This window comes from Oreochromis aureus, linkage group 20, assembly GCF_013358895.1.
Source record: "Oreochromis aureus strain Israel breed Guangdong linkage group 20, ZZ_aureus, whole genome shotgun sequence".
NCBI lineage: Eukaryota > Metazoa > Chordata > Actinopteri > Cichliformes > Cichlidae > Oreochromis > Oreochromis aureus.
The window spans coordinates 19,345,629-19,365,403 of NC_052961.1; the positions used below are offsets into that span (position 1 = coordinate 19,345,629).

The 19,775-nt window shown below is 39.8% G+C and overlaps 3 protein-coding genes across 7 annotated transcripts in view; all 3 read right to left on the reverse strand.

Annotated features, from left to right (window-relative positions):
• Positions 1–250: 250 nt before the first annotated feature.
• Positions 251–7,628, reverse strand: hoxc1a (homeobox C1a). The gene is made up of 2 exons (XM_031746941.2): positions 6,977–7,628; positions 251–3,405 (listed from the first exon to the last, which is right to left on the reverse strand). Exons 1-2 carry the CDS (start codon positions 7,494–7,496, stop codon positions 3,035–3,037), a joined length of 891 nt encoding a protein of 296 aa, XP_031602801.2. The 5' UTR covers positions 7,497–7,628; the 3' UTR covers positions 251–3,034.
• A 9,233-nt stretch (positions 7,629–16,861) lies between these two features.
• On the reverse strand, positions 16,862–19,758 carry LOC116325882 (homeobox protein HOX3-like). The gene is made up of 2 exons (XM_031746942.2): positions 19,287–19,758; positions 16,862–18,029 (listed from the first exon to the last, which is right to left on the reverse strand). The coding sequence occupies exons 1-2, from the start codon at positions 19,624–19,626 to the stop codon at positions 17,503–17,505; spliced, it is 867 nt and encodes a 288-aa protein (XP_031602802.1). The 5' UTR covers positions 19,627–19,758; the 3' UTR covers positions 16,862–17,502.
• Positions 19,318–19,775, reverse strand: part of LOC116325871 (homeobox protein Hox-C4a) — a 56,978-nt gene continuing 56,520 nt past the window's right edge. For all 5 annotated transcript variants that reach the window (XM_031746929.2, XM_039604926.1, XM_039604927.1 and 2 more), the window contains one exon: positions 19,318–19,459. The gene's annotated coding sequence lies outside the window, so the exon portion shown is untranslated. The remainder of the gene's footprint in view (positions 19,460–19,775) is intronic.

Genomic DNA, 19,775 nt, shown 5'->3' on the forward strand with positions numbered 1-19,775 from the left:
GAATTACAGGAGAGTACAAATTCATCAGAGCAGAGTCACGCTCAAATGCTTTCGAACTAAATGTCAGGTCTGAACAAACAATGCCGTTCTGCTTTCATCAATTGAGACGCAAACACTGAAGCTGCCACACAATGAAATGAAGGTGATAGTTCAAACAAAATAAATCAGCTTTTTCCCACATTTACTTCTTCTTTCTAATTTACATTAGGTTTTTCCTCTTTTCTAAGTAAGTTTGTATTTTTTTTAAAAAAAAAAGTCAGAGTGCACACCTGCTGCAAGCGTAGCGCTGTGCACATTACAACCTGCTACATGGAGCCCTGTCAATATATGATAAGATGATAAGAGTTTCTAAAAAGGTCAACATAAACAACACATCCCTGTAATAACAGTGGACATTTTTATAGTTGCTGGCTTTAAACTGACATGATTCCAACATCGCTGTGCCCATCATTATCCCTGTGACCTTCACATGCGTGCACTTTGCATTAACGAGACAAACACATTTGATGGTTTTGTTAAACATTCCAATTTGTGCTATTTTGTTTAGAGAAAGGCAGCCTTAATGGTGTGTGTTTTGTTTAAATGCAAATTCAAAATAAATTGGGCTCAACATATTTTGGCCCTGCTTGCATGTAAAATCATTCATATCAATTCCGAAAAAAGAAAAAAAAAAGACAAAAGAAAAGATAACTTTTAAATGTTTGTAAAGTCGGCTCCTCTTCTTTAACTTTAAACTTCTTCAACTTTTCTGGCTTTCACTAATGAGATGCACATTAAAAACATATTGTTTGGGGGCTTGGAGAAAAATAGGTGTGTGTAGTTTTTTTTTTTTTTTTAATTCTTCAAGCACATATGCATAAAATATATAAACTGCAAACTTCTAATGAATAGTTGTTCCAAATATTGTTTATGCTGGCTCTGACATGGAATCATATTAACTGTTGAGCATGCTCAAGTAACTCTAATGTTTCAACTTTGCTATTAAAAATAGGTCTGTAGTTTATATCCCAAAACTTATTGGGCGAAAAGACTCTTTCATCCGGTTTATAAACTGAGCCAGTAGCATATTTTTTTGGCTTATTAAAATAAGAGACGGGGCAAAAATTAGGTTACCTCTAGGTGTAGGAGGAAAAAAAATCCATTATCTGGCCTGGTATGGAATTATAATATGAACAATTATCATATGGCCTGCTCGCCCTTCTATTCAGCTCGATGAAATATTGTTGTGTGGACACACACACCCCACACCAGAACAAAAGCATTTGGAGTTGCTTGTTGAAAAAAAAGAAGAGAAAACGAAAGAAAAGAAGAGAAAAGCTCAGACTTCGAGGTCACCCAAATTAATGGTGCATCTTGCTCTCTCTGAGCCGCTGACCGGGTCATCGTTGTTCCGAGGCAAGGCAAAGGTCAGGAGGTGAGAGGTGAACTCTGGTGTAACTGCATATATTAGCTTGGCCTTGCAGCCTCCATGTCTACTCTTGTGCCCTACAAAGGCGCAATTGTATTACTTTAAATGAGGATTACCAGTAGCATTTTACTTACATGACAAATTCAAACGAGAACACTTGTCAGAGGTTTGAAACCGACCCAATTTCTTCCTCCTCTTCCTCCTCTTCTTCTTCATCTTTTATCCTAGCACTTTATTTCTAATCTCCAACACTCAAGTTTAATTCCTTTGTTATGATTAATATCCGTTTTGGATCCAGTAACCTTCATATCCAGTGCAAACACGCTAATTGAAAGCTAAACAAAAATATTCCCTTACACAGAATTAATGTGCCTGATGGCCCATATCTTGATATTAAAGTAGACATTAACATGATAGAAACGCAGTGTGATACCGGAAACATAACAGTGTTTAAGGGCCGTGTTTACCATCATTTACTTTATATGAGATGAGATGTGAATCTGGAAGGAATATTTAGCTGCTCAAACTGCTGGGGCCACACAGTTTATTGGTTGATCTGCAAAACAGCACAGGCACCCTTTTATTGTCTCTTCTCCCGCATGAGTCTTTCAGCTAAATTATCATTTTCTGATGCATATATAGAAGCAATAAAAGACGCAACAGCTCCCGATCGTGACGTTTCTACATTCCATTAACATGCAGTTACACATGCATGCAAATGCTCCCATATTTGTGCCTCAAATGGATGGATCACCACGGATCAATACTCCAATACGAGCCCGTCAATAAATCTCTCCATCAATCATGGCATTTTAATCGTTCCGTGGATAAAGGAAACCGTGGGAGTGGATAAAACACACGACACGAAGGCAGGATTCAAAGCGAAGCTAAATTAGCTTGATAACTATTTGGTAACACAACGCGTGGGCTCTGCCTACAACAGGTGCATCTCCCCCTGTCCTCAAATGTGAACCGTCAGAAGCAAACAGCTTAAACGGAAAAAGGAAATCTCCATAATTGTGGACTTTAATTTGTCTGAGAGGGCAGCTAGTTAATTTGATGGAATAATGTGAATAAATGCTGTAAAAATATCAAAATAAATAATCATCATAAGTAGTTCTTCAATAAATAAAAATAATACATTTTAAATAGAAACTGGGGAGCAAAGTTAAATAAATGTGTTCAGGTTTGCCGAATAAATTGTCCAAAAAAGTAAAAAACAAAAACACAAAAAGAAACAAAAAAACACAAAAAGAAAATACGCAAATGGACTTCCACAGTTTCTATGGGCAATTAATATGAGTTTGTATCTTCGTTTACATTGTGTAGATAGGAGCGCAATGGGATGAGTTGAATTTTAATATTCAAATCAGAGCACCAGTCTGAAGCCGGGGAGAATGACAAATCGTCTCGGCCCGTTCTTGCATGAAGAAACTTGCCTTTGCGCTTCTTGCGTTAAGCATCCATCGTTGTAAGCAAATAAAGGTGAAGGCTGATTGAAAACGATGCAAACGCCAATCAAAACATTTGCAGGCTTGCCGTGTAACGCACGATGCAGTTCAGGAGTTCAGGGACAGGTGTTTGTTTGTTTTGATTTTTTTTTTTTTTTGTTCTTTTTTTTCTCGGCTAGGTCGGTCCGTGGAAGGGGCAGGTGTCCAAAGTGTCGGCGTGTGAGTGCGGAGCCGCGGGCCTCGGGTCGGAGAGTAGCCCGTCCCTCTGTAATTTCTTCTCCTTCATGCGTCTGTTCTGAAACCAAACTTTCACCTGGGTCTCGCTAAGCTGCAGGGCGCCGGCGACCTCCACCCGCCTGGCCCGCGTCAGGTACTTGTTGAAGTGGAACTCCTTCTCCAGCTCGGTCAGCTGCTTGGTGCTGTAACTGATCCTCGGGGGCCCGTTCACCGTGGGATGGCCGTCCGCGCAGATGCTGCGGTTTCCAGCCTCCACCACACCGAGGCCCGAGTCAACAATACTGAACCCACAGGTCATGCGCGTCCTGGCTGGGGAGAGAGAGCACATGAAAACTTTCTTCAGCAAGATCAATGAGGCTACTAACAAAAGAAGCACAAAACCTTTCTGAATTAAATTATCCACGCCCATATCCTCGATTTAAGCTGAACCCAAAAGCTGAAAACGTGAAAAGTTCAGTTTGTTGGGCTATATACCTGAAGTCATAACTTTCTGTTTCCAGAAAAAAATAAATTAAATGTTTACTGTGGAAATAAATTATTTGCAGCCCAATCTCAGTGATAATGAAGAATAAATAAATAAATAATCTTTATTATTTTTTGACTTAAAGAGTAGTTGAGTATTGAAGCATTCACTGGGGATAAAATTATATAAAACTCAATTACAGGAATTGGCTCTGTGCCAGTCTAATGATTTAAAGTGCCCCCTGTATAATAAAGATGTATTCATCAGAGGTATCAGCTTTACCAAAAAGCCTATAGGCAGGGTGCAAAATCCTGAGCTGCTGTAAAGGAGAGAGGCTTGAAATTTTGTGCTATCTAGATGGGACATAACAACAGAAAGACCAGCGCAACACATTGCAGTCCACAAGCTCACAGCTTGGAAACCTATCAGAGATTTAAAGTGAAACTTCTGAGTGTGAGAGTTTGGATGTTTTGCAGTATTACTGGGCAGCATTATATTTTAAAAGTGTGTTCATCAAAACATTCAGCGAGTTCATTAAAAACCGTATAGAAAATAATATATGCCGTATATTCTGATGTAAAGCAGTCAGATGTTTGGCGATTCAACACAACTTTGTAGCATTTACAGTCCATTAACTGTATTCATCAGAATCATTAATTATTTGCCTTTGGGTCTTTCTGTGTCAATGACAGTTTAACAGTTTACAAATCCTTTCGAACGTTGCATTAATGACAAATGTCTCCATTTTTGTCCTCTGAGGTTTCTGGGTTACACATTAAAGTATCATCTGTGCTACTTATGTGCAATGAATGACAGGAAGTGCAGCTATATCTGGATTTTTCATTGCTGACATTGTGGGTAGTCGTCAGTGTGTCTTTGCCTCTGAGAAAATGGGCTGCTGCTTCTGCATAATGGAGTCAGTGTGCCAGGTGTAGAGCAATGCCTCCCACCACAATTCATAGAGAGGAAGGTTAACAGGCCTCCAGCCACTTGGAAAAGCATAGCAGATGGAAAGGTCAGTTATAGGATAAATGTCAACATCTGTGTTTTAAGAAAATGAATGCGAAGGTGACCAAGCCTGAGAATTAGAGGCCAGCGAATATGAAGAACCAATGCAGAGAAACTGTATGTAATTAAGAACTTTAGCTTTGTGGAGTGCAAATCACATGCACATTCTGATTAATGGCTCCAAAGATAATAGAATTGATGCCGGCCAGAAGGCATAAAAGAATCAAACTAAATATTTGAGGAATGACTTGCATGCTTAAAAATAGCCAGCCAGCAAAGGGAATGGAAGGGCCTTCCAAGCCAAGGAGAGGGAAGAAGAAAAGGGATAGATCAATACACATTGCCTCAGTCATCTGGGCATCCAGCCCACAGTAATTCAGGTGCTGTCAAAGCATAATTGAAGAATGACGCACTGGGAGTATATACACTGAGCCAGGAGATCAGGTTACAGCAGGTCTATGGAGGCCTTTCAACATGGAAGAATACGCAAGACTTTTTTTTTTTTTTGGTGCCAAAACCAATACAACCTCCAGAGGAAAGCATACTTTCACTAATGACTCTTTTACAAGTTACACAGTAGTCCTAATGAGTTACTCCTACAGATGATCTCCTTCAGAGAGATACAGAAAGAGGTTACAGAGATACAAACAATACTGGCAGGAAATGTCTTTTTGCGTGGGTGGGTGTGAGCAAATGGTTTTCTCAAGCACATGGATTTGGATCATGTGAGTGTGTCTCTAATGTGTTTGATGGATAAAATGACTTTGAGATCAATCAGCAGTGTGGCTGTCACCTTCTACCTCCATCGCTTTGGCAATATATCTAGTCTAAAAACTATGAAATGTAGGTTTTTTTATTTGTTTGTTTTTGTTTGTTGGTTTGTTTGTTTCTCACACTATTTCATTTTTTATAATAAATCAGCTGCCACATTTCTATTTCTGTCACAGCAGCATCTTTAAAGAATCTGCAAATGCACCTCAGTAGCTAAGCCATTAATGTGAGTGAGTATTTTTATTGCATTTTTTTTTAAATGTAGTTGTTATTTCATTGGTTTGAGCTTGACCCATTGCCACATAGTTTTTTATTCCGCGACCGTCCAATGGACTAATCTGAATATTGAGCAAACAGTTGGGTTCTACAGATTTTATGTTTGCTGAGTCACAAAATGATCAAAATTCAAATCAAATGTGATGTCTCCCCTTTTTTGAGAAAAGGTAGCAGGAAGATTATGACATTATTTTATGTTCAGATTGTTTGTTGCATCCCTTAAAAGAGAAGCTGGGGCCTGCTATCACAAATAGTTTTTGTTGTTTGTTTCAGATTTGGTCACTGGATATTTGGGTCAGCAGCATCCTTACCACAGACACAGACTATTAAAAAGAAAAGAAAAAAAAACAGCACTGGACCACCGCTGTTGTAAATCTTCCTCCATGTAAAATTTATGAAACCCAGCCCAAGTACAGTGGCCAGTCAATCAAGTGACATTATTGATCAAATGAAGGATCTACATAAGATACTATAACTCACATAAAATTGAGGATTGATGGGCATTTTTCACATTAGTATGCTCCTGGTATTTTTTTTTAAGTCTGGGATATGTATTCTTCTGTGGGCTCTCTGCCCAGAACTCATCAGTCAGTGAAATGATGATCTGTGACAGCAATTATGTTAAAAAGGTGGACACATGTAAAGGTGCTGCAAACTGAAATCAATACACAAGGGCTTTCATTACAAACAGACAACTAATCAATACTCAGGGAGCACTTCAGCTTACAGGAGTAAGTTTTACTCAACTTCCTGTGAGCCTCGACAGGCAGTGGTCTGTTGCATTATTCAAAGTCTGCTGGTTAGTAAGGGCAAGGGTAAATAATTGATTGTTTTCTGGGTTGAATATACACTGAGGCTAAACAGGCTTCTCACTGTACTTCACCTTCTCCCTCTGTGCACAGTCTAAATTCGGCTTGCAACAGTAGGTGGAGCAAAAAAAATGTTAAATAACCTAACAGACATATTAACATGAAACCGTTAAGAAAATTGTACCCGACTCCTCATGAGCATATTCAAATGTGGCGTCGAGTAAGAACAGCTATAGCTGCCTTCGAAGCGTTTTGATTTGCTTTTTAAGGTGGGAGCATTTATCTTTGAAATTCAGCTTTTGTTTGTTGGTGACGGAGGAAATCGTTCACGGTGACGCATCACACACGTCAGCTTTTTTCCCCCTTTTTTTTCTTTTCCTGCTCGAATAGAAAACTTCGATCAAACTTTCTCAACTATAAAGCAAAGTTATTTAAAAGCTAACAACCGAACAAAATATATAAAAAAAAATTATCCCAAATTAAATTCGCGGTTATTTCATCCCTCCCTCTCTCGCCCAGTATCCCTGCACACACACACACACACAAAACTTACCCGCCCGGTGCTGACTCCTCTTTACTCTCATCCACTCAAAAGTTTTACTCCTTTCATCCGTATCAGCTCCTTTACAGTCCGGGCTCGTGGAGCGTCCCATGGCGACGTGAATCTCGGGGATATTGTGAGGGTAAATTTGAATTTCCTCCGTAAGTGACCCAAAGCGCTGTGGCTTCTCTTTATTTGACGCGCAGTATCCACGTCCTGGAGAGCCCTGCCCCTGCGCCCTGCACCGCCAGGGGACACGGGACGAGTGGGGGCAGGCCAGTGTCGAGAATCCCTCCAGAGTCTCAAACCCTGGAGGAGGAGGAGAGCTGTTCGAAGAGGTGCACAAAGTCAGACGCGGAGAATAAAATCCCGAGGCAACTTCCACCTCCACTTTCCCCTCCTCATCACGACCACCGAGTTCAGGATGAGACCTGCTGCCCAGGTCCTGGTTTATGACCTCTTTTGCTCGGCAGCAGCCCGTTAACAGAGGGCTATTCTCCCCTTCGGCCGTTAACTCTTGATAGGAAGTCATTATCACCTTTCCCCTGCATAATCATTGGACGGGCTTGCACTTCATGCCCGGCCTCTCATGCATGGTCAGGCGGCTGGACGACCGTGGGGACATTCCTCAGAGGAGAAACAGCAGTCCCTGATTGATGGAGATGACGTGCCCTCCCCTTCTCGGCCAATAGCTGGACATCTCTGTCATCAGGCTGGACAAAACTGATTAAGCCGAGCAAGCAAGTTGCGAGACTCACTTAAGGTCAACATTTTTAATGGTGTCCGAGCACAACAAGCAGACCCACAGAACAAAACTACAAACATCCTTAGAAAGCAGCAGGAAAGTCAATCATCATCACACTGAGGGCCTCTGTGGGCCTCTCACCTTTCGACAGGTAGGACACGACACCAAAGAAACACAGTTTTTGTCCATTTAGACAAAGTCATATTCTCCCTCACTGGTTATTTTTCAAAATAACAATAAAAAAAAACTTTTTGTCCAAAGTCGAATTAGCATAATATAAGTCTATACTGATGTAGTTAATGGATTATGTAAATTTTTCAAGGCTTCTTAAAAAAACCCAGGGCCCTCTTTAGCAAAGGGCTTAGGTCATGTGAAAGACACACTTGACGGGTTCAGAGGTCGTGACAGCTGGTATTTAGAAGTTCAGTGGCAGCAGATTTGTAATTAGTCTCGAACAAATACAAAAAATGGCTCCGCGTGAAGATCAAGAAGCTGTAAGTGGGAGACAGGACGTGTTCAGCTCAAGTTTGACGTGATCCTCAGCTGGGTTAGCAGCTGCTTTTACGACTGTACTTTTCCTGTGTTTAACCGGAAATGAACTGCTGTGGGACAGTTTTCACGCTTGTGTAAACAGGGTTACATGGCTGAAAGTTGAAAGAGTGACAGAAAATATATTTATATATTAATAAGAGCAAAAAAGCTGCTGGGTCTGCACCGCCCTAAAAGACATTTGGTGCAACAACAGATCTACAGGCACATAGCTACAGCAGCTCAGTATTTTTACCCACAGATCCACAGTGCAGCTGTTTGGGGTTTTTTTTTGTTTTTATTTATGTATTTATTTATGTATTTATTTCTGGTGACCTCCTTTCAAATTCACGCATCACTGTGACGCTCAGCTTGGCCGCATACATTTAAAACCAGGGGAATTAATAGAGCTGATTATGCCCTGATGCGCCAGTACTAACTTCTAATATTCATTTGAAAACCACATTTATTTTCGCTTTCACTTTGATCCCACCTCACAGCTTCTATAAATCCAATAATTTGTGAGGGTATAAAAAAAGAATGACATAAATTAAATAGCTAGCTTGTTATTTTTAAGTTTCAACGATCATGTGATTGGCACTTTTATTTATTATCTCTGTGAAAAAAAGCTGTGATGCTGCAAATAAGTTGAAGACGTGTAAAGTTATTTAATAATTTTAACTTATTTACACCCGTATTTTTGTTTCCCACGGACTCTTAGTTTAATTAGTAAAAATACCCCAAACCTATTAATTAGTACATGTAATTAGTACATTTAATGTGCATTTTATTACTACTTAAATATAGTAACTTCACGGTTATATTACTTTTTTTTATTATTATCATCGCTAGTGGTAGTAGTAGCAGCATAACTGTTATTAACATTATTAATATTAGTATTATGTGCTATCTAACAGGTAACATTTAATTAAAACCCTAACCTATAAAATATCTGCCACCGTTCTTATCGCGTTATTTTAACTATATTTCCTATGTCTTTTAAGTCTGCAGTAATTACAAAATAATTCAGCGTAATGAACAACTTCTAACTGCATTCTTACAACACAGAAATATGGTCCCAGCTGTGGGAGTTAATGGGATTCTACAGGCAGCGATGTGCTGAATGACTGAGTGCAATATATCCCTTCTCTCCATGCATTTGCATGGTGCACTGATCCATCTTCATGTCAGCTCGGAGGTTACTCAGGGTTCACGCGCTAGCTTGTTTCTCTCCTCCACACTCTAAATAAATCTCTGCAGCTTTCTGTTTACCGCCTGAATATAAATTTGTTTGCAGTCGATCGAAGACCTGTGCGGAGGTATTAGAAATTGTATTTCTGTAATGGCTTTCAGCAGAGGGAGGCGGGGGACGGGAAAGGGTTGCAGAGAGGGGAAAAGAAGAGGAAGAGGGAAAAAAAACAGGTGCGGGCAATCTCGGCTTTTACATTTGCAAATGATTTTTTTTCCTTCCTTTTTTTTTGCAGCAGCCACAGACTATTGCAGCCTTTGGATGCATTCAAATTGCATTCAAAATCAAGTAACCTTTTTTTTTTAATCTCATAGAACAACAACAACAACCCATGTTTTATTCCTAGAAGTGCCATATGTTTGATTAGCATATATGAGGTGTTGTTCCACATCACTGCCCGGTGGAACAGAAGTTGCATGATTTTGTTTAGCTCAGACTCCTTCCTCTGGACAGCTTGTGTCCCCTAAACCACAAATTTTGCACAAGATTTAGAAAGAGTATAATCTCTGTGTTTAAATGAAATGGATCCTGCAAATACAATTCTGAATTTTAATCCCCCTCAAACCAAACTCTGCAGTCTTACACACATACCAGGAATGGGAATATTCTGCCCATAAACACCTGAAATACCCTCTTAAAACTGAGTGCAGACATTTTTTTTTCCTTTTCACCATTATCCCCGTAGTCTCTATTGTTTTGACTGGAGGTGAGGTAAACATGGCAGCACTTAGGTGGCTGTGTCAGGAGCCAGGAGGAGGTGGGGGGAGAATATTGACTGATGTTAATTTGTTTTGCGTCCATGTTCTGATGTGTGTCAATAGGCAGTCAAGGCCCTGGGATCAGTCCAGCCGTGCTCAGATTACCTCCTTGGTTTTGAAGTGAACTCTCATCCTGCTGCTGCTGACATAATGCTGCGACCGCAGTTGACACTAGACCCTTGTGTAGCCCTGCAACACTGTCAAGTCTCATTATGTGTCAGCTTTTGACCCTCACAAGGCTGAGAATTAACCAGCGCTGACAGACGACTGTCACCACCAGCCAGATGGGTCACTGCTGTTAATGCAGTTCCAAGATGGGAAGATGACAGCTATCTATGCCATGTTTATGGTGGGAAGGCTCATCAGGCATCATGATAGAGCTGTAATATGGCAGAGGGACAAAGAGAAATAATTCAAGGTACAGAGAAAGGACTGAAGAAGAAGCACACACAGAAAGCGTGGCACACTGACCAGTTGAAAGATGGCTATCTGAGTGACTGATGGAGCCTGTCAGCTTTTTTTCCCCCCAAATATTGACATTTTTGAAAAATCCTTAGGTCAGAAGTAAGGTTTATCTTAGCGTATACCCAGACCACACACACAATCCAGGGAATACCAACTGAAAACAAAATAACCCATCCGCTCAGTGTGAAATTCTAATAATTGTTCTTGCTTCGTTGTTGAATAGCAGAAATCTGTCTCGGCACATGAGCCATAATCATAAATCCAGTGCAACTACTGTGCAAATGGCCAGGGACATTACAGATAACTGCATTCTGCACAGGCTCAACAGTGTGACAATGAAGCAATACCTTACTAATACCAGGACTTTTCAACTATAGCCTGTAGTATGTGCTGCAGCGCTTCACAGCTTCAGTGAGCCAGGAGGCTTCGAGTCGGCAGAATCCCAAACATCATGACAACAAGCCATCAGTCATCTTCCCCCCAAGCTGCTGTGCACACTTGTGTGTTTCCGGAGTTCTTACTGTGGGAAATGAGCAGGGTTAAACATGAAACAGGAGGAAATGTTCATCATTGCAGCACACTCTGTAATATTCTCCCTCATACAGCATTGTTTTAGCTGCAGGGAAAGAGGAGTTGCTTTTATTTATTTATTTATTTATTTTTTACTTAAACATCCCCTGCTTGTTCACAGCACAAATCAGTAGTCTACTGTGCATGCTAAGCATGGTTAATAGCAAAATGGTGATACAACAATGATGCCATATTAATAAAGCACTAATCCTCTGTTTAAGTTAAAGATAGATTATTCTTTTAGTCTTAAGGAGGAAAATGTCAGCAATAGGAAAACGTGAAGGTTTGAAAGAATGCTGGGTTTTTAGAATATTCATATATTAGTTATATGTCTTTTGTTTCTTATTAAGTAGTTTTAAAGTAGTGAAAACAATTTGTGTTGCCATGTCTGCCAGTCTGTGTCAGCTTATTCGTGCATTTAAGAAGATTTAGGTATTCAGACTTAAATCATATTTTCATGGCTCCGGTTTTGGATTTTCATGGATCATGTTAAACAAATTTCCTTAACAGTAACCATGAAATATGCGGAAAAGTTTAATTTAAAGTTCCGTTATGAAAATTACATCAGCAACATTATTACACTGCAAAATTAATACTGCAGTGAAAATGAATGCCTGTCTTTTTGAAGTATTGAATGTTTCATTAAAGTTACTTTCTGATGGTTTCATTGTCCTGCAGTGCTGACATAAAAATAATACGTTTGCAAAACTAAACAAGCTACATGTCTCTGAAAATACTCAATTTTCCTTATCACAATTCAGGATATAGCCATTAACACCCGAAAGCCACTTTATTAGGTATTCCAAGTGAAACCCAGTTGAAATAATACAAGATAAAACAAGCTGAAAAGATGTGTTGACAGAGTTTTCTGGTTTTAATTACGTAAACCTGCTGTTTGTGCTGCTGTTAATAATATTTTACTGTTTACAGGACTGTGTTATTACACTATTTTGATGTACTTGCTAATGAGATTCCAGTGAAATGGAGCTGTAAAACTTCTGGAATATCTGTTGCTATCCAGGTACTTCAGCTAAGCAACCTAAAATTGAGCTTTACCTTAACTCGTATATGTTCGTATTATGCATTATGTAATTGGGATATAGCAGCATAAAATCACACTGTCGACACCACCTACAGATGTAGCTTATAGGATATCTGAGAATCCGAGCTGAGTCTCTCCAATCTGAAACCCCTTTCTGTGTGTGGCAAAGGTCTAAAACATTACGTCAGTTTGCAAACTGTGTGCAGGCTGATAGGTAACACTATAAAGTATTAAGGAAAATCAATTATGTTTATTTTCTTGTGCTGTTACAGATGGTCCCCTGTCTCCAGGGGAGACAAGAGACAAAACAGTGGGATTTGAAGCTTACATACAGTTCATATTTCCAGTAGCCTGATATCACTATTCTGATAACACTGCAAATCCTTTTATGCCATGAATATTAAAATGCATTTTTATGTGAGAACAAAAAAAAATAGTCCATTGATTAGACCCTGATGAAGTCATTGGGTGTTGAATAAGTCTTGGATGATCAATAATGGTCAACATGTGACATTTAGCAGGGTGACTGTTGTGATTACAAGTTCATTCAGTTACGCAGATCTCGTCTGGGGGACAAGCGAGCTGCAGTAGGTGACTCCCTCACTGCACTGAGTGCAGCTCACCACAGCAGAGACAGTTTCATCACCAACTTACCTTTTTATTGTCACCGATCATCCTTAACTGGGAAGCATTTAAAATGCCATTGATCTTGATAATGCTGTGCCGTAATATGACAGTAACAGTTGTATGAGATTCAGGAAGTCAAATTTCCAAGATTGATGAGTCGTAGCAGTTGAGTTATAATCCATCTACCTGAGTGATGCTCAGGCACTGTTCCACAAGAAGGAGCAGACAAATAAATAAAACCCATAAAGGTGACACAGGAAATTGATACTTAACAATCATCTTGAGCAACAAGCACCTGGAGAGACTGGTGGGCAGCACTTACTACTGTGGAGGGAGAAAGCTAAGAAGGTTAGCAGGTCATAAAAAGAACAAAACCTCCTAAAGGCCAATCATAAAAGTTCAGCGTTTTACACCAGAACTGATCAAAGTTGTGTTTGTGACATTCACAAGTTTTTATTTTAGTGATTTACTTTAAAAATTAAAAGGAAGATTTCCCAGTTTGGTCATAAACCCTACCATTATGCTTATACAAATTATTTTTTATAAAAGTAGATATTAGAGTCTGACCATAAGGGCGTGAGAAAACTAGGAGAACATGCAATACGTACCAGAAATTTTAAAGATTTTATTTAATGAAGCAGTAATTCACAGAAGCCAGTGTGTAGAACATATCCCCACCAAAGCGGAAATGACTTCTAGGACTCTGTTGGTTTTTCTCCTGCATGTAGTAGTAGTAGCAGTTTTTAGCTCTCTGCCTTTTTCACCAAAACTTTTCCAATAACGTCTTTGTTGTTGAGTGGCATTTTCTTACACTTAACTGGTCATTCTTGAGTCTTTTATATGTTGTTGAATATGTGTCAGTTATAACACACTTCCACATTATCGACACCGAAATCTACGAAAGACATAAATGACAAAAATAAGCCTTTTGAAGATATTTCATGTCTTTAAATAGCACAGCCATCTATCTGAACTCATTTATGTCAAGAACAAAAGCAAATTCCCACAGATTTCGAAGGTGTTGTTTGTTGTCCAATGAAAAATTTTTTTACATGAATTTTATTTCTGCAGGATGGACATCGATGCATACATGGTTTTGCACAAACTTGGTTTCATGTTTATATTGTAAAGTTTTATGTCAGAATAAACAGCATCAAGAACAGTACTTTGGCACACGTATTCATGTTGTTTAAGAGACACACTTGTGTTGTTGTTTTCTTTTTTTTGTTTTATTCTTTATTCCTCGCTCGAGCTCGCCTTATGATCTGAACTCATCGGTGATTGAATAAGGCCATAAATTCAGTAAATGTTGAGGGTATATGCCTACTTAGAAACTGTGCCTACAGAAATATTTTCCTAAGATACTGTTTGATAATTTCAAAAGGGGATTTGAACATTTTTGTTTAATGACTTTTAAATGTAAATAATGTCCATTGTTACTACCCCTGGAGATGTTTTTTTAATCACTATATAATGAGGAGGTTACCTTTCTTTGTGTTCTCTGATAAAGGATTGTTTACCAAAGCAAAAACCTAATAAATAAATCAGTGCTAAATAAATGGAGGTCATTGTACTGAAAAGACATTGTGCTTTTCGGAGGACACCAAGCCCAGCTTATGAAATTTTAAAGCAGGTTAGTCATTGGCATTAATTACTGATGTAAATAACCGCATGCATGGATCATGGCCAAGGATGGGAAAACAAATTAGCAAATGAAGAATAAGCTGAGGGGAAAACCTCCTAAATGGAGCTTAGAGGATTTTTAGGTACTCTCAGGCTTTAGGAATCTCTGATTTAGGCTGCCAGCCAATCAGAAAATAAACTGTTTATGGAAATATATACTAATAAGCGAAAGGGTTGACTCATAAGCATTAATTATTATCATCATCATTTATTTGCTTTGATAGAGCCCCATATAATGAATGGAATTATCACTTCTCCAATGGACAGCAGCAGCTTATGGGATGGTAAAATAAGAAGCAGCTGGCATTTGTTGATTATAGTGAAAGATACTTAAAGCAGCACATCTTTGTTAAACTTAGAGCAGTTTTGTTTTCACTGCAGCTTAAGAAAAGTCTGGATGCAGGGAGCATTTTTCAAATCTAAACCCAAAATCAGTTACACAACAGCTGCAAATTGGACAGTTGCACATCAGTCACTGTAAAGGACATAATGCAAAATTTTGAAATTAATGATGGACCGTAACCAAAGCTGGTTTCACGGTACCACGGCTGGGATCATTTGTCACTTCAAAGATCTACTTAAGGCAAAGCCCAGAATCTGGAAAAACATGTAAGGATTTTTTGGCTTTCCTGATCCTCACCCACTAAAAACACATGTGATCAAACAGGGCAAAGAAGTCAAGTGAGTGAAAAGGAAATAATGACTTTATGCTGCTAACTAGGAGTGACCCAGCGTGTGAACAACTGGCTAACTTAATGTTGAAATGGAAGCAGTCTGTTCGCCCTTGCACTGGGGCCCTTGGGGGAGGCTTTCTTTGACCCTTGGGGACCCCCCCCCCTCCTCCTTGACCTCATCCACAGAATTACTGCACTTCAGTGTGTGGATCCTCCAGCTTTCAGTGTCTGGAAAAAGATCATGTAGAGGAACCAGAGGTAAAAGTCCTAGTGAACCTCAGCACCGTTAAAATCATAAATCACTCAGCATATGGAAGAATTTCAGGAATCCAGCGCTGTCTGCTTCTTCTTCCTTACACTCCCCTCCCCTCTTTCTGTCTCTTTGTAAATGAACAGATTTTTTCGAGGAGAACTTTTCTTTCCATGTGTCTTTCTCTCTTTTGCCCTTTATTATATTTCTCCTAAATTACCCAGCTGTCACCACCTCTTCTCTACAGATGTGGTGTGGACGTGGCTTTATTTAGATCGAAATGTTCATAGACTTATAGGTGCTATATAGCTCCCCTGACACCAACTGAGGCGTGCTGCAAATGGTGTCAAATATTTACCAAATGCCAGCTGATGAAGCAATGAATTAGGAGCAGGAGGCATTCCATCCAGAACCACTAGGGGATCAACTTCCTTGTTACCTCCCCAATTTCATAGCTGTCAGTAGTCATCTGTGATAGCTCATTTACAGCAACACAACTCTTATACATCACACAGCATGCTTATAACTCATGCGCAGTATCAACACTAGGCCTCACATTATCAAGAATAAGACAGGAATTGCTCCTTTGGAAGTTGCAGTCTATCTGATAAACTCTGAAGTTTCAGGAGAACATGTGACCCACTTCTGTCAAATGCGTGCATAATGCCCTCCCCCCAATGAGAGTCGTCTTTTTAAAATCAAAAATAGATGATTAAAAATAACATTTCCATGACTCTGTTTACATTTCAGAATCCACATGTCACAGTGACACAGTGAACACCATTTAAAAAAGAAGTCTTCTCATTGTTCTTTAAGATAATATGTTGTCATAAGTGATTGAATGCCACTGGTCTCTGGTGCAGCCCTATGGGATGTTGGAAGGGCTTCTACGCTACACAACTAACATGCCCCCTGAGCGGGAGGCCAGCCCCAACTTGCAGCACTACAATTTTGCTATTGAAAAGGCAAAGGCTGGGAAGGAGGAGGCAAGAGATCTTGTCATGGTGCCCAATGGGTTCAGAGCTTGTGGTTGGAGTGCTGGAAAGACTGCCTTGTCTCAGTGATTAATGGTGGGGAACTCATAGGCAGAAGTGAGGGAGAGGCTTATGTTGCGAGACTGTGCAACGTGAATGCACAATACTATGGAGTTTTCAGTGAATCTAAAGCACGCCTTAATTTGATTACAGAGTCGTTCTCATTTTTTCCATTTGGGATCTAATCCAGGAATCTTTAATCATAAAAATACTGCTGGAGAAAAAAATGTAAGTCTAATCAGCGATGAATAGGGTAAACATTGCACAAGAGCTACAGTTTTCCCACATTCATTTATTAAGCCTGTACAGTATGTGACATCTCAATTAATCAATAGAAGTATCAAAGACTTGCCGTATCATTTAATAGTTTTAACAAAAATATAACATCATTCAAAATGAACATTAATTTGCCCATTTAACACTTACTAATATTTCACACAACCTGTTATTTAAATGCAAAAAAAATCCTAATGTAACACTTAGAAAATGACAACCACTTAGCAATTGTCTGACAACAGGAAGGCAATGGAAAACTCACTCAAAGTCTACATCATGCATGCATTAACCATGCGACAATACACCCGTAAGATTACAGAACAAAAACATGTAATTATTACTTCTTTAAATGTCTTGTGCATGCTGTGTGTATGTACAAAAAGCACAGCAAGTTTGAGGCCCTGCAGTCTTGAGTCACTGTGTTTGAGAAACACAAAAGATATCGCTGTAGGTTTCCTTTAATTAAGATGTGTTCATATGGTTTAATTAAAATGTTCCATGAATGCTGAAAGGATGTGTTGAGGGAACTTCAACCCTGCTGATCAGACTCATCCTCCAGTCTTTCATAAGTAAGTGAAAGTAGATGTATCATATTGAGATTTTGACGAGCACAGGAGGAGTTGGCCATTATGGGGCCCTAGGGCCACTTTGAAATGCCAGCACGATGATGACTATCTATGCTTGTAAAGGAGGCCGATGGACCATTTGCAACAGATGGAAGTATGCAGTTCAAATGGGCCAGGTCTGAGGGGTGAATATACTGACCATTATTGCTGTTACTGAAAGAGCCAAAGAGAGGGGTGTGCAAGTCTGAGGAGGAGGAGGAAGTTCTAATAATGTTTGCATCTGGAAAATTCAGGTGATCTGCAAAGGAGGTTGAGCTGGAAGACAGGTTGCAGGTGGACCACTGAGATAAACTTGTCATCTTTCCATACTTCTGCTCCTTCTTGTACCTCATCCTGCGGTTTTGAAACCAGATCTTAACTTGACGATCAGTGAGCTGGAGCCCAGCGGCCATCTCCAGCCTCCTAGGACGACACAGGTAAGGGCTGAAGTGGAACTCCTTCTCCAGCTCCAGCAGCTGGTTGTTGGTAAAGGCTGTCCTCTCCCTCTTCACACTTTGCCTTCCTCTACCTGATAGACCAGCTGCCATGCCACTCCTGACTGATGATGGAGGAAGCACATAAAAAAGAGAGGGTGTTAAAAGGAAATGCCACACATCTAACAGTTCTATCCTGAAATGTATAACCTCCACATGGAAGACTTCAAGTGCCAGGGAGGCCCGTGTTAATCCTCAGACAATCAACCTGTGACCAAGTAAGAGCCCTCAGCTCTTCCTGCGCATTCAGTCATGGTTGAGACACTATACAAGACTGGCTGTCTACTGTGTCATGTGTTCAGGGAAAGTTACCTCCCGAAGAAGCAGTCTGGGGGAAACATCTGACGCCACTACGGCTGCCTGACAGAACACATTAATCAGAGCTACACACGGAAGCAGACCTGTCAAATCCTCATCTCAGTCACTTAAAAGGTACCTTGGGACCACCACTGAAAATAACCACCATTAGGGATTCAATTTGACATGTATATGAGCAATACCAGGCTCTGTTGATAATAATGTAACATACCAGGGTTAATGGATACTTAATAAGACCTATAGTGAAAACTATATAACAATAATCTGCCGCACTGGAGGACTGCTTCCTTGTTACATGTTAGCTTGTCGACACAGCAATGTTTAAGTATTTCAAAGATTTAAAAAGAAAGAAAAAAACACAGCATGATTAGAACATGAAATTCAAAAAAAGTCTAAAAGTTTTTTTCTCTTTTTTTTTTAAATATATGGAGATTTTGCTCTCAAAATAAACACACTCGCCTCTATAGTCATGATGTGATAGAATTAATGAACTGATACAATCCATTTTGAGACCGTGTCAAGAGATGACAGATCGCAGTGCTGATTTTTTCTTTTTTTTTGTGGATTAAAAGAAGTGTTTGTGCAGCATTTGTGCTCCAGCTTGTCTGTTTGGAACATCACTTTTCCTGCAGGACTGGAAAAACAGCCCTGTATGCTGTGAGCATGACAGTGGCATTTGGTTAACTGTTCAGTAACACCAGCACTCATTCATTGACAAAGCAGAAAGAGGGCTCACATTAGAACAAAGTTCTCTTAAGTGTGATCAAGCAGATGACTTTGACCACTCCTGAAAAGTTACTTTGCTGTAGCTGTTCTGCTTCCAAAGAAAGGTAACAAAGACACTGAGTGTTTGAGTTACATATTCAGTCGAAAAAAGAAAAATTTAAAAAGAGGGAAAAACATGTGAGTTTGTAAAGAGCCTAATGAAGCTTCTTGTGTCACAAATATTTTGAAGACTCAGTGTTAGCTTTAAAAAGGCAAAGATAATGAACAAAACCAGTTACCAGATTGTTCAGAGCCAGTGGTCCGTGGATTCATCCAGGGAAAAATTACTTCTGAGCGGCAGATGGTGAGTAGACTGCAGCTCCTGCTCTTGATGTCCAGCTTGCCCTTGCCATGGCAGTGAACCACGGGCTCCAGTGGGCACTCAGATTGTTCATCTGGGTTCAACCTGGAACTGACACGAGAAGAGGAGGTCATGTTTTGCTGATTAAGTTCTGCTTCTTGGCCTCCTCCTCCTCCTCCTTCATTGTATCCCGCGCTTAATTTTGGCACCTGTCCAGAGCTCATAGCAAAACTGTTGCCATGCAGCTGCAGTGGGAGGGCAAACTGTTGGGGGTCCATGGACCCAGCTCATCAAACTGTTTCAAATAAAACCAGGAGTCCCTCAACAGCAGTAAAAGGCGAGGACGTGTATCTATCTAATATTCGATCACAATTAACCTGAATGTAAAAAGGCACGCAGGAAAGTGCACTTTGAATAACCATTTGGA

Excerpts from the sequence above, each read along its gene's own strand:
- hoxc1a (XM_031746941.2), bottom strand. The coding sequence starts at position 7,496 with ATGACTTCCTATCAAGAGTTAACGGCCGAAGGGGAGAATAGCCCTCTG. Across the intron at positions 3,406-6,976 it reads GAGGAGTCAGCACCGGGCGG|CCAGGACGCGCATGACCTGT; the intron begins GTAAGTTTTGTG and ends CTCTCTCCCCAG.
- LOC116325882 (XM_031746942.2), bottom strand. The coding sequence starts at position 19,626 with ATGGACCCCCAACAGTTTGCCCTCCCACTGCAGCTGCATGGCAACAGT. Across the intron at positions 18,030-19,286 it reads CACTGGCTCTGAACAATCTG|TCAGGAGTGGCATGGCAGCT; the intron begins GTAACTGGTTTT and ends CTCCATCATCAG.